Raw genomic sequence first — 15,617 nt, forward strand, 5'->3', positions numbered from 1 at the left:
AATCACTTTCGAGGAGGCCCATACCTCCTTTAAAATGGGTAATATATAATCTTGGCATACACTGATTTTTATAAATCATTTTGTGAGCATGAAGCATCCTTCTTGTTTTCCTGTCTAATCTATCCATTATATTTTGAGGCCAGTCAATCACTCCAGAACTGTAAGTTAGGACAGGAAGAGCAATTTGGTTTAGAGCTTGCATTTTGTTCCTAGATTTCAACGCTGTTTTCAGGATTGATTTAAGTTTTCTGAAATATTCCTTGCTAAGTTTTATTCACATTTGTTCATGTTTTATTGTTGATCCTTCATCAATTCCCAAATAGTTATACACTCCATCTTGCTCAAGTTCTTTTATATCACATTCTTGTCCCAAACTGATGTTTTCTTGGTGCTGCAGTTTTCCTGCTTTAAAGGTTGCTTTTGCACATTTATCAAGGCCAAATGGCATTCTTATATCATCTGGAAAAGTTTTGAATACTTGCAGTTGTGCTTTCAGCTCCTTTTCTGATGAGCTAGACAGTATTAAATTATCAACAAAGAGAAGATGAGTGGTCTTTACACTTTGTTGTTTTCTAGGAGCCAAATTATAGCCATGGCCTAATCTGTTAAGTAGGCAGCTTAAAGGGTTAAGGGCAAGACAGAATCACAGAGGTGACAGGGAGTCACCCTGGAATACCCCCCTTTGGATTTTTATCCCTGGAATAATAATTTGTCCCTTACCATGGCTTCACTGCAAAGTGGTCTGCCACTGTTTCGTGGTCACTGTAATGTAGTCGATCAGTGTAGGGTGTATCTTATACATTTTTAAGCACTCTTTTATCTATGAATGTGGGATACTATCAAATGCTTTTTTGTAGTTAATACATGCCATACTTAGATTCTTCACCTTTTACAGTTCTCCATTATGGCTTTATTTAGCAATAGATGATCCTTTGTTCCATATGACTTTCTTTTATTGCCTTTTTGTTTTATTGCCATGATTGAGTTTTCTTCTAAATGGCTATAAAATCTGTCAGCATCAATTCCTCTGTATAGTTTATAAGTGGTTGGAAGGCAAGTTATTGGTTTATAATTTTTAGGGTAGCTTACAGGGTCACTCTTACGTAGGAGCATTGTTTTTCCTGTTGTTAGCCAGGTTGGTGTCTGTTCAGGGTGTGCATATAAATAGTTCTTATTCATGGCTAAATCCTTGTGCAAAGATGTTAATACTTTTAACCAGAAGTTAGGTACGGCATCTTTGCCTGGGGTTTTCCAGTTAGGAGGCCCCCTTTATCTCTTAGTTGATAATAAAAAATGCCATTTATAAATAGCTGGAAAAGTGAAACAAAAAGTACAGAATGTTTTAATTCATCACTGATCAGAAAAATATACTTATTTCTGACCATCAGAATGTACTTAATTATGAAACTGGTCTTCAGTAGCCCTAAACTAGCACTAAATATCTATACTGAATCTGGCAGAAGTCTTTCCTGTATAGGTCAATTTGTCCTTAAAGTCACTTGGATGGTTGTATTAGCAGTCAAACCACTGACTAATATTTAATTGTAAGATTTAAAATGCACCGCGGTACCTTATGTCTTCTACTAAATTAACTACATAGGTCAGTATATGAGGGAGATTAATATATCTGCTCTGAACAGATATCTTAACTGCTTTTTTATTTTACGTTCAATTTTCTTTCTAAGTAATAGTTATTTACATAAGTCATAATCCCTTCTGGAAGAAAGATGCCAAAGATCTGGTCCATGAAACCACTGAAAAACAATTTTATCAAAGGAAATGTTTGAACAATACAGAGTTCAGCACCTCTCTTTTCATCTTCATGAGAGGTGAACACCTTTCACTTTTCTCTTTTCAGTAACAATAAAGGCATTACAGTCTAGCACAAAACAATAATTCAGTTGTATAAGTACCTACCTTAATGAGTAAAAAAATATGCCATTCCATGCCTCTGTATTCCCATACTCATTTTTTTGCTATCATAAATGTATACTTGGTGGGAGGGCTGTATACTTCCTTGTATTAGTAATAATAATTGCTCATTCTATGCTGTCAGTCCCACAGTTTTTCACCATACTAGAGAAGCCTGTTATGAATCTGTCTGCATTGTATCTTTCTCAATAACATAAAAAAAAAAATGATAAAGCCCAAAGCCCACCAGTCCCACTTACTGGTGGTTTCTAATTTGTTTGCCATGACTAAATTAATAAATTAATCAAAAGCCAAGACCCCTAGCAATGAGCCATCTTCTAGCCCAGACTGATAATAAACAAAAAGTTATTATCACGGCTATCTGGTCTGCTTTTTTGCATTTTTTTTTTAATTCTCACCAGTAGAAATGTCAAATGTGCATGTTGCAAGCCTAAGTGGTATTTGTCTATATGGTTTTGCTGCTGTAGTATATTATATTAGGTAGATGAGGAAGAATTGTTTTCAGAGACGTTTCTTGTTGTCAGTTCCTTAATTTTTATAAGAATATAAAAGCTTCTCTACTTTAAGAAATCTGTAAGTATATGTGCCTGCACTACAATTTTCTGAGAATAAACAGAGCTATCATTCCCCAAATAGTTGGTAATTGTGTTGCTTAGCAGTCGGTCAGCTCTTTCTTGCTTGTGTATTGCATATTAGCTTTAAGTGCTCCATTGTCTCATGTAACACATACATATGCAGTGTGTTTGTCCTGCCCAGAACTATCCCCTGTGGGAATGCTCTCTATCCCTTTAATGATGAAGACAGTTGCCTTTTAGCCACAGAACTGCCCTCCCATTAGGACTGCCTGAGGTAAAGTGCAGAGGGAGAGAGAGAGAGAGAGAGAAAGGGAAAGAGAGAGAAAGATGAAATCAGACAAGAGAGGAGCACTATACCTAACGCCTTATTGATGGAGGTACAGTTTCCTATCAGAGTACATCTTCTAGTGGTCATGATATGATTTTGTTTGTGGCAGTACCCGATCCCAAGTAAATATGCAGAACCTGGCTAGGATGCGTTTTGGCGGTGTCTTCTCCTGGCTTCACTTCTACTTGCTTTTCTGTTTTACAACTGAACGTACTATGACAGCTCCCTGTCCGGAACCTTGCAGGTGTACAAGTACAATGATACAGTGCTTGGAACCAAACACTATCAGCACCGTACCCCGTTTGGACTTGCTACAGATGGCCAATATTACTGAAATGTAAGTAGTTTTCACTGCTTATTTTAACACAGATGTACACTGTCTGCGTGAATTTTAGACTATGAAGACACAGGATAAGACACTGACTGGGGGTTTCAGAAATGATTGTCAGGGAATACAGTTATAGATGAAAAAGTCGTATGCAATAACATAGTGTGCAGCCATAGACTGACCTTACACTTACTTTGAGGATTAGTCAGAAAGATCAAAAAGGTGAACATAAAAATGCTGAAATAGCTGTTAGACTGAGACATTGAAACATACACTAAATCTGTCACAAAGTAATTATGGGGCAGTTTAGCATTACAAACAAGGAGCAGGGTCTTGATTAATAATGCAATTAAAATAACATTAGTGAGTTTTACATCTTATTTTCATCAGTTATGCAATGTGCTCATCCAATTTTTTTTATTCCTCAGTACAGAAAGTTTGGATTGGACATGCAGGCAAACAAACCTAGCTAGATTGTTTTCTTTTTCCTTTTGTGGCAGATGATAACTGTAAATATAACAAAATTAATCAGTGTTTTTTATGATGTAGGTAGAGTAGGAATGAACAGATCTTGATGACAAGAGTTAGAAGGGGAGATAGGAATGTGTCCACAGAATATGGTGCTGATGCTATACAAAAAAGGCAGGTGACTATGGGTTATCTTGGTAGTGAAACAATGTTACAACTAAGGGACAGAAGATGTACTTATAGTACCCAGGTGGATTTAGATTTATACAGAGAAAAAGATATCTCATGTCTAGAAGTACTTGAACTTGAGTAAACAATGCAGCTCCTCTATTTGAAGGTCATAGACAGTGGTAATGAGATCAGTTGCATATGTTGTGCCTTGGCAAGGATTGTTATTTTTCTCTTGCTTCACCTGGTTTGAAGCAGGATGAATTAACAGAAATGGATGTAACATATCATACCCAGAACTGGGAGCTGAAGAGTTCAGCCTGTTATCAGGTTTGATATGAGCTATAAGCAGAACTCAGGTGTGATATGTTCTGATTTGGGGAAACAATAGATATTAATGCTTCATATCTGATAAACTTCTCTGATGGGGGTAGTATTGGGTGTGCATTTAAGTGAGATATTTTTATACCAGTTAGTAGTGGGAGAGCTGTAAGTTGTGAGTGTGAATTGACTACAGTTATGGTAACTTACATATGAACTGCGCCATCTCACATTGTTTTTATGTCTGCATGAATTTATTGTATCATTTTTTCTGAATATTCATATGAACAGTCATGCCTCATTTGGAAAATTTCTATTTCAGAACTGCAGCACTAAAAACGTGCAGACTGTAACTTAAAATGCACTCACATGGTAGTACTGCCTTTAGCAAGAAAAGTAGGCAGTTTGTTCCAGGTTGCACCACAGAGTGAATGGAATGAGGTGTGAGCAGGGGAAAGTGGGATTTGAAGTCAGAGATCCGTTTCAGTTTTGCAGTGAGCGACAGCGCTAAAACAAGCTTGGGCTAAATCTAGTTTTGTTTATGTTACTAGTAATTTGATACAGCAACATATTCATGAAGGAGATAACAAGTGGCCATTTAAGCAATACGTTATGTTGTGTATATGGTACATTTATTATGTCAGGATGGACCACTTGGATAATCTGAAGTATTAGGCAAAGCCAAGCCCAGGAATGCCCAGATGCCCTTATTTTAAGGATGAAACAAACCACTTTGAATTCAGTATGATGTCATCCATTAAGCTCTTTATTTCAGTCGGGTCATTCTTTTGAGATAACAACACAGCTAAAAGTTGCAGCTGGCCAACAAGGAAAGCACTTTATAGGTAAAAGTGTGATTATAGTTAAAAGTGCGATTGCTGTTTAATAGTAGGTGATTAAGACTGTTTCACCCTTGTGAGGGATTGTGCTTTGTAGTTTCACAGCCAGCCATTGATTCTGCATTTAACTAACTCTCTTGCAATGGTTAATTCTGTGTAACAAATTCATCTTCCTGTATGAAACATAGTTATGTCTCCTGTATTCATGCCTGATGGGTATGATTTAATCCACGTCTGATGTGTGTCATTCAATAGTACACATGCATATCTCTCATGCTTAATTGTTTCTAGGATTCTTTCTAATTCAGCTGTATATGCATTCAACTCAGTTTTTGTTGCTGTTCTCATGTTTATTAACTGTGTTCAAATGTTATTGTGCTCTTCTTTGAACCTGTGTCATGGCTGAAAGGATCAATGGACCAACTCACTTACTTGGTAAACAAATAATAAATAAAATAAAACAACATAACATAAAATAAAATAAATAAACTCTACATTTACAAAGTTTAATGCTAGTACCTTATGAAAACAACTTTTCTTGAGTTTTTGAAGATCCGACGTTAAGTATGGCTGCAGGTTGATATTCCATTTTGCTTAGCGTGTCAGTTGCAAGGTTAGAAGATAATTTTCTGGAATAGTGAAGGAGCTAATGGTGCCGCATACAAACACAGTTTCTTGGTGGTTACCCTATGGAAAATTTACTTAGGTTGGAATTTCTTTAATTTGTGCTTAGGGTAAATAGGCTAGAAGTAAGTCCGTTGTCTCAAATTCTATGACATATTGACTCTAGAGATAAGGCTGAGAAGAATTTGATAGTTTGGTAATGGTGATGTCAATTGGATTCAGCTTGGATAGTAACATGGAACCATGGAAACAGACTATACTAACAACAACTTTACTTGCTGAATCATCTTCTCAATAAGAAGTACACATTTTACTCTGAACTAGTTAAGAGATGATAGTTGTTCTTGAACTAAACAGTACAATGGTTGTAACTAATGGCAATGTCAGATAATGATTTGGGCAACTGCAAACTGATTCACAGCAGCTCTCGTATTATTTTGGGGATCATTTCCATGCACATGCTCAAATGAATTGCTGTTTAAAAATAATTTACATGGGTAAATCCTACTCCCAGTGAAGGACTAAATCTTGTTTCATGTTTTAACTCAAACTCAAATATAGGAAAGCAGGCTAGGGTTATAGGGCTATGTGATAAGGCTCTTGTGCAACCTTGTATTACAAGTCTCCTTTAAATTTGGTAGTTACTAGGCATGCTGTCCAGGAAATCATTCATGAATCAAGTCTGATTTACCAGTTGTATTTGGAGTTAGAGGCTGGCATACTGGTTAAGATGTTTGCCTTATAGATATATAGTAAAACGTTTGACTCTCACCTTTGGAAAGCATGTCTAGGCTTAAAAAGGTCTCATGGGGTCTTTAGCCTTGAAATTACCTATGGGGAGGGGTTGTATAATGGTTAACATCTTTATCTCATGAATATAACGTACAGGGTTTGATTCTGACCCCTGGTTATTGACTAGAATAATAACATCTTTATCTCATGAATATAAGGTACAGGGTCTAATTCTGACCTCTGGTTATTGGCTAGAATATTAACAGTTTGCAGAATGATAGCCGAGTATTTACCTATGAATTTTCACAGATCACTTTCATGTTAACTGATTTACTCAGAGTCACACAATAAGCAAACAGAAGGTAAGAGAAACAAATCCTGGAGTAAGGAAAACAGTATATCAACAACTCATAGCCTTACTCTTGTATGCTGCCAAACCCAAAGATGAAGCTGCTCATATGAGTTCCTTCCTATTGCAGGAATTTGGGTTTTATGTATGCCATTAAATTACCCAAGGTAATGCTATAATGTTGAATACTCTCAAATGTGTCTTATTAAGAAGAAATAGGCCACTCTTAAGTCGATGTTAACTCATATTTCAAGTTCTTTATTTCAGATAGGAAGTTATGAGATAACAGCATCAAGGTTCTAAAAAAGTCTCATATAACATACACCTGACATTATTTGCCATATTTCCTGGTACAAAATGTGTGGGCATTTATAGTAATATTCAGCAGAGTGTTATAACTTGCCATAATTGCTCCTTACCTGCAAGAATACATTCACTTTCTTACTCTTGCAGATAGTTTCTCAAAGTCTATCAGATTGAGCCTCTATCAGACTACAAAAAACTCTGTGTGCCTCCTATAGATGTCATGGGGCTCCCCATGGTAACAACATCCACTTCGTGCAAACACACATGAACATGGTCTCTCACACATGCACACACACACACACACACACACACACACACACGCACACACGCACACACGCACACACACACACACACACACACACACACACACACACACACACACGCACATAGAGACACACACACACACACACACACACACACACACACACACACACACACACACACACAAACACCCACACATACACACTGGAAATAAGACTTGGTTTTGTACATCATTGACTGTTACTGTTATACCTCTGCATTTAACCATGTCCCATATTAAAGAAAATACCAAATAGTTAACATTTTCATGACAAAGCACAGCACAGTGTGACTTTCTTGAGTCTACCATGAAACAGACCCTGAACTCCCCAGAAATGTTAGTCTGATCATTTGAGAATATTTGCTTTTGTAGATTGCTTCATGGTCTGTCAGAAGATTCATTGGTGAAATGACATTTGTCTACTATTTGATAACTGGGAAAATGGACTGACCAATAAAGAACCCATTTTTCCAATTGCCCAGGCCAAAACACAGACATTACTAGCATAACACTGCATTGATTTATGAAGTATGTATTGCAAATATAGTGTACAGTCACATATGCATAAAATAATCTTAAATGAGATACAATGACATTAAATGAGAAAATTATTTACTGTGTAGCTGAACTGTCATAAAAGAACTTATGCAGCAGTACATGCATAGACCAAAGTTGAAGAAGCTAGCTAAGGTTTCTTACATTGTGAAATCAGCTGCAAATAAGGCAAGCTGCGAAAAGGTGCAACACGTAATTGTTATGGTTTCAGAAGCACAGTGAGAATAAAAAGTAGTATATTGGATATGTCAAAGACCCATTATGGTTTCCAAACTGCAGTAGAATAAATAAAATCAAGAAAAGAGGCATGCAGTGAAATCCTTCATAATACTTTAAAACATAAATTTATTCACAATTATGTTGACCATGTGAGGGGCAGAAAGACGTGATGGAAAATCCATCCATCCATAAACCCCTTTCGCCCATTTCTCCACATGGGGTTGGATTGTCACATCAACAGTGACAGTCATCTACAGACACATTTCACTCTGCCAGGTGGCTAACGCTGCTGCACTTGTTCTTCCATGCCACTCACATGCACACACTCACACCTATGGCCAGTTTAGAGTGCCCAATCAGCCTTTTGTGTTTCTTTGGAGTATGGAAGGAAACCAGAGCACTTGGAGACATCCAATGCAAACACAGGGAGGGCATGCAGATCCTCCACAGAAGGTACCCTAGCCAGGTACTGAGCCAGGGAACACATCTTGATATGAGATAACAACACTATCCGCTGTGCCACAGGTAATGGAAAATGTAACTTAGTAATAGACAGGAATGGTCAGCTCTGTCCATGATACTCCTGTGACTACGTAACACATGAGAAATTAGTAATTTATTGCTCTGAAAATCTTTACAGTATGTGAATATATGAAGCAGATGGTAAGTTCGTGCCAGTACTTTGCAAATCAAGATGAGGAAAAACATAACTATACTTGACGGAGCTGGAACCAAATGACTACAAAGATGAGTTCATTCTAGAAATGGGAAAATCTGCAAACTTAGGCTTAGCAGAGTTCAGTGCACAGTTATTAAGGGCTTGGGTTATGCAAGTCTATATAAAGCATTCACAAACTGCACCTGACCTTAAAATGGCAGTATGTTTTCTTCCTGTAAGATTTTTAGGTCAGTGCAGTCCCTACCATACTTGCAAAGCATTTTTATTTTAGAGTCCATATGAAAGAAATCATGCTCACCAGACTTTAGCAGTTATGGGGCCCTTGCAGAATTATTGCAACATTTATTTGAGACCACAGTGAATAACTATTTTTTCTGATTGTATAAATACATGAGTAAATAAATGGTGGATAGTTTTGTAACCTTTACATCTTAAAACATTGGACACAAAATAATGTCAGACCTTTACCTGGCCAAATCAGGCACAACAGGAAAATACTGCATACACTCACATGAGTTATTCTATATAGATAGATAGATAGATAGATAGATAGATAGATAGATAGATAGATATAGTTATAGCTATACACACATGGACACACATATATGTATACATACATACATGCATACATATAGGGTATGCAATAATATATAATACACAAATGACAGAAATGCAGCATTATACTAAATCCTAACTGTAGTCATTGCAAATACTCATTGAATAGACTAAAACAATTTATATATGAATGCAATAATTCAAGTAAACCTGTAAATGTAAATGCATAGCCACAAGGAAAAGCATCACAGGCTATAAATATAACTACACATGGATCTAGAAGAAAGAATACTCTAATATCAGTCAGCTGGTTAGATCCTTTGTTGGAAGTCAGTTCACACCAGGATGAACTTACGGATTCTGTGTGACAGAATTTTCAAGCCATACAGTTATTCAGATGATGCGTTACCAACCAAAAGAAGCCTTTGACCTAAGTGATCCTTTAATATGCCCTTCTCATTAGGTCATCAGTGTAGCATAGAAGATGAAGCCCAGAGAACCCAAGGTCAACTAGCTGCATAGGGCAGTGGGGGACCCAATTACAGTGGAAAGAAGAGTGATGAAGCAATGTCTCTTCACCTCTTTAAGAAGTTAGATTGTGTGGGGAAAGTGTAGTTTTCTTAGGTCATGTTACCATGGAGTGATATCAGAGATGTGGGGAGTATCAACTATTGCAGCAGGGGAGTGGACACTGAGAGGCATATCACAGCATTGGTGGGGATCGCTATTTCGCTGCACCACTGAACACCCACCTAGCATGTAACCCATACATGAGGACTGGATAAGCCTCATGACAAAAGCCATCTAATCAGTAGCATATGTTATCCTGCAGGCAGCGTGTTTTGTTCTGCCTTGCCCATGGATATGCTATATTCTCTTCCCACTTTGCCAAGGCATTGTAGACATGGCAGCCAATCTTCTGGGGACATTATGCTGGACAAAAAGATTAAGAGAAAATAGGAGAAATGGTCAGCTCCCAGGATAAGGAACCGAATAAAAAAAATGTATTTGGTATTTTGACATCTGGAGTAAATGACATGAAGAAATTTTAGCATCAGAACAGCATTTTGTTTATCTTGAATATCACGTGGTCAACAAGATATTCAATGGGTCCAAAATGTTAAATATTTAAACTATGAAATATTAAGTAAAGTCTCAACTGAGTTTCATAAGGAAGGAGCAAGCCTGAGCCAGACAGTTGTTTAAAAAATTATGACCTTTTGTTTTAATCCATATTTAAATGTTATTTTTCTAGACTGTAAGATTGAACTAGTATTCCAAGCATAGTTTGAGTGTTGCTAATACATGCTATAACTGTTTTAATTTAGACAATGAGCATGTCTTAAATAAATGACTAAACTGGTGAAATAATCACAGAAATAAAATATTAACTCTCTTTTAGTTTGTTCAACCAGCTGAACTGTTTTTTTATCCTTGATCGTAAAAGCGTTCAGAGGGCTATGTTTCTGTAAATGAGATCACTAATCACATTGCATCAGCTAAAATTGTATTTTTGCATGGTTTGCACATATATGTATTTCACTCCATTTGCAAAAGTGAGGAAATATGTGAAATGAAGAACACAAAGGACACTTGTACCAAGCTATGAATTTACAGAATGTATGTGTATCAACAAGGGCACTTCATGTAATATATTTAAATATATCTATGTCTATATCTATATATATGTGTGCACATATATATATATATATATATATATATATATATATATATATATAGAGAGAGAGAGCTATAGATATAGATCTCTCTCTCTCTCTCTCTCTCCCTATATATATATATATATATATATATATATATATATATATATATATATTACAAAATATGTATATGTCTATATATAGATATATGCATAGACACATACACACATTATAAAAAACTAAGAGAGTAGAAATAGCAACATTATTCTTTGCATTTTTAGAACTTCTTGAGACTGGTTTAAACCACGAAACAGTTACAATGAAATAGTCAAACCTATCAATGCAGTCATGTGATCAATGAAAAATACCACTGTTACAATTTGTGATGGAATTCTACTAGCGCACACGACTCATCCACTGTAATTCAGCACTTTTTTGAAACACAGAAATTAAAACATTTGTTTTTAATGTTAAAGGAAGACCTGAGAAATCAGTTCTGAATCTAAGCAAATAACATAAGGTGCTTTCTTTATATTTTGCACAACATGATTGTTGCATCATTTATAATTTTATTTGTATGTACTATTCTTTACAAAAGGTGCACTGTAAACACAGTTTGCTTCCATTTTTATGCACTTTTCAGCTATGAATCATGCTAGGATAAATTCTACAACAGTAGTTTAGTATAAGGCTTGAAATGGGTGAAATGGCGACTTGAGAAATAACTTTATTTATATCACAGAAGCCATACAGAGCATTACCACCAGCTACAACAGACTGATTACACAGCTAAGAAATAATGACAACCCTTTGATCACCACTTTTACTTGTAAGCAAATGTGTTACAATAATGTTAGTACTCAGTGTTAGTGCTGGGTTGTTTTCTTGAGTTTGATAGTTAAGTAGGGCCAGAACAGAGCCACCTAGGCAACTAAATGTTTTGGAAAAAATATTCTGTTTTAATAATGCAGATTTGAAAAAGAAAAATAATAATTTAGGCATGGCTAAGTACAAATGAAAGTGAAGCATATGCATTGTTTTCTGTTTCTCTAGGTGAAGGTTTTTCTGTGTTATTTCTCTTATGATAAAAAGAACATGAAAAAATGTTAAACCCTATAAATATCTAGTAATAGTTAGTTCTGCAAGCATGTGGAAAGTTTGAAGCCATCTCTGCCTAAGGTCAGTCTTGAATATATGGAAAATGGCACCTGTACATATGTTTTATTTATTTATTTATTTAGTCATGTTATTTCATTTCATCCCACAATTAGATTACAATGCTGATCCAGATGGACCATTTTCAGACTCAACAAGCAAAGGTGGCAGAGCAAACAAAAGAGGGGTTACCAACTGCAAGCTGAGATATGTCAGTATTCCGATAAGATACAATCCTGTTACAGCAGAATAAAGAACCTTCAGTGATCAGAAGCACCAATGTCACACTATAGCTTGAAAAAATCTCGAACAAACACTGCTACAGTACAAATATGAGAAGTAAAATAATAAAAATGCCATGTAATTATCAAAAATTAACATACCATTAATTTAAAATAGTGACTGGTGTATCATTAGCTAGTCAACGGCAACCAGTTCTAAACAAAAAATGCTTTAGTAGAAAATAGTTCTTGCAGTTCAGTGCAGATAATTGCTTACTATGTAATTAGCACATGATTAGTAAATTAATGCATGTGTATTACAGGATTTGAAAGACCCTGGAAACAAAAGCATTTTACTGGTTTTGTGGGTCATGATTAATTCAAGAATCATTGCAGACCCTGGTCAGTTAATAAACTGCAGATGCATGAAAAATAATAATAAAAAAGAGATTAAATACTGGAAGGAAGTGATAGACATGGGATGAAATTGCTAACACTGAGGGATAGTGAATAATCTGATAGGTAATAAGTAGAATACTAACAGCTGTAGGCAGAGATAGAAGACTCACACATGGCTGTGTTATGCTGATGTAGTAATATATCAAAAGCAATGGTATTAGAAAATTCAGGAAATGTGCAATGAATTGCAAAGGGATATACCAAAATGTTCACCTACCACCTGTCCCACTTTACGAGGGACAGTCCCTCTTTGGGCAGTTGTGTCCTGCAAAAAAATTGTAAAAATGGCAGATATCCTGAGATTTTAGGACAAAATTATTTCCTATATTTTATGTAATAGTTGCATAAAACAGTTATTCTGTATCTGAAACACCTAAATGTTATAAGTAACAGAATAAGCAACTAAAATGCTACAAGAATAAACTTTTATTTAGGCAAAACAGTGAGGTTCTGTCCTTTGTACTGGCTGTGGGTATGTTTCAACCTGCAAAATCTGACGTTTGTACCAAAAATGTCCCACTTTGGCCATTTGAAAAGGTGGCATCCCTATCACCTACTGTTCTAAGGGAAAGCATTGAACAACAGAAAGACTTTTATGAAACTGAAGGCTGACATAGTGATGATTAGTAAAGCTACATTTACCAAACAAAGTGAGCATCAAAGCAGCAAATAATTGCCTCCAAAGATTGTAGTATGCATGACAGATCACATAGTCCCTTTCTAGTACATTCCTAGTACTCTGGGCAATTCCTCATAATACAGCCAGTTGATTTCCATTGCAAGTTTGGTAGTGCTTCCCCAGCTTAATGTGACTTTTACATCATACAGTTTCTAGTATAAGGCTATGTGTTCCACACAATGTATATGATTACAGTGAAGCATGCATATAGTTAAGATGATTTAAAGGAATTTGTGTTAGACATGATGTACATTCACAAACAAACTTTACTGAACTGCACTAATGAAGAAGTCACTTGGTACATAGGTCCTGCTATGGATTCATAGGAGTCCTAGGAATTTCAAGGCAATTAAATCTCATGAAAATGTACACGTTGCCAGTACCCATCTTCAGGCTGCACCCTCCCTTCCCTATGAAGGCTATGCCACTCAATTCTTAAACATTAAACAACTCATTTGGCTAAAACTGACACATCACCTTACTTTTACACAGTTAACATTTGCCAACAACCTGTTATACCAACAAGATGGATGTCCTTCCCTAAAAAACTCCCTCAAATCGTACTGTCCCAATAGGCCTTTACCCTAACCTGACAAATGTCTTGCGTCCACTGCTAAATCACACAATACTACAGGAAAGGCCTTGTACTTCTACACTATATCCAGACTGTGGAACTGCATGCCATGCCACAGTCAACAGATAGAAAAAACAGTATCCTTTAAACTACAACTCAAGCTATATTTTGAAAACACATGGCACTATTCCTGCTCCTCATTTCGTGAATAGAATTTTTCTCCTCCTTTCCTCCACCCTTTCTCCTAACATACATATGACATATATGTTCGTCTGTCTACATATGTGTATGTTTGCGTGTATGTATATATGTCAATACCACATTGCTCTCCTTTTCCATTTTTTATGCCTGAATAAAATGAACAATATGTAATTTCCTTGAATAATTGTACTTTTTCATACTGTTCCTAGAAGTAAGATTGCCTGGTGATGTTATTAACTTTAAACAAATGTCACTGTAACTGTTGTTTTTGAATACCTTTTTGTTACTTATGGCTAATGTATCAGGGGCTTTTCTACCCAGGTCTCGACTGAAAAGCGATTACTTGTTGCCCCATTAAACTTCTTATGGTAAACAAATGCTACTAATAGTAATGTATGGGTAAATTTGTGGGTACCCATCCAATCATCTAGGTTCTGCTTAAAGGATGATAGTGTATCAATACTCCTTAACCTGCATGAATATTATGTTCTGGAGGTGGGGAAGGCAGTGTGTGATGAGTCTGTCTCTTCATCACATTCTATCTATATGCTGGTGAAGATTTAGGTCCTTGGCTCTAGTATTTCCATTAGATTTGCAGAAATAGAGGGGCTACAGGAAAATACAATCTCTACTGACATGGAAGGTAAGACATAGATACCCCCAGTCAGGCATCTATAAGATACTGAATAAAGAAAATGTACTTGAAGCATCTCTCAGTAGCTCTTAGTCTTTATACTCATGGTCTTTCTAGTCTGAAGCCTCTGGAGTATTTCTAGTTGTTTATTGTGTCTTGTGAGGTACATTTAGAAGGGGATGTTATACTCAATAGTTGGCCTAATCAAAGATGAATATAATCGAACAATGTCCTCTTTAGATTTGAATGATATTCCCTTGGCAAATAGCTGCACTAAGTGAAAGAATTTGCTTACCTCTGTTGTCATATGATGAATGAAAGAGAGGGCACTATTAACTTGTGTTCCAAAGTCTCTAACATCATTTTCATTTTGTAGAGGGGTGGCATTGTCTATACTTTTTGCCGAGGGGAGAGGAGAGGTAGTCTACTAAATATGACAACACTGCACTTTTTTTGCACTTAATTTTAGCTCATTTTCAGAACACCAGGTACTTACAAGTGATTGCATATGCTGCACTACATATGTCATTCTTAAAGAGTCACACAATAGCATCAATTTCCCCTGAGTGGGATTCCTAATTATGTACTGTAGCATTTGGTTATATTTACCAACGCTGTTTCATGTTTTCGTCAGTCTAATTGTGATTCTAAATCCCAAATGCATTTACACCTTCACCACCTTTATCAATGATGTGTAGACCCTCACACTTTTTCAATATTAGCCTCCAATGCAGCTTAGTTACATATTTTATAAGTT

The 15,617-nt window shown here is 36.1% G+C and overlaps 1 protein-coding gene across 1 annotated transcript in view; it reads left to right on the forward strand.

The window, feature by feature from the left end:
- Window positions 1–2,780: 2,780 nt before the first annotated feature.
- NTRK1 (neurotrophic receptor tyrosine kinase 1) overlaps window positions 2,781–15,617 on the forward strand; it is a 921,476-nt gene continuing 908,639 nt past the window's right edge. Inside the window, exon 1 of the mRNA XM_044079803.1 lies at window positions 2,781–3,172. Coding sequence (XP_043935738.1) covers window positions 2,964–3,172 — 209 coding nt within the window. The 5' untranslated portion in view covers window positions 2,781–2,963. The remainder of the gene's footprint in view (window positions 3,173–15,617) is intronic.

This window comes from Protopterus annectens, chromosome 8.part0 (genome assembly GCF_019279795.1).
Source record: "Protopterus annectens isolate FY-2018-M chromosome 8.part0, PAN1.0, whole genome shotgun sequence".
NCBI lineage: Eukaryota > Metazoa > Chordata > Ceratodontiformes > Protopteridae > Protopterus > Protopterus annectens.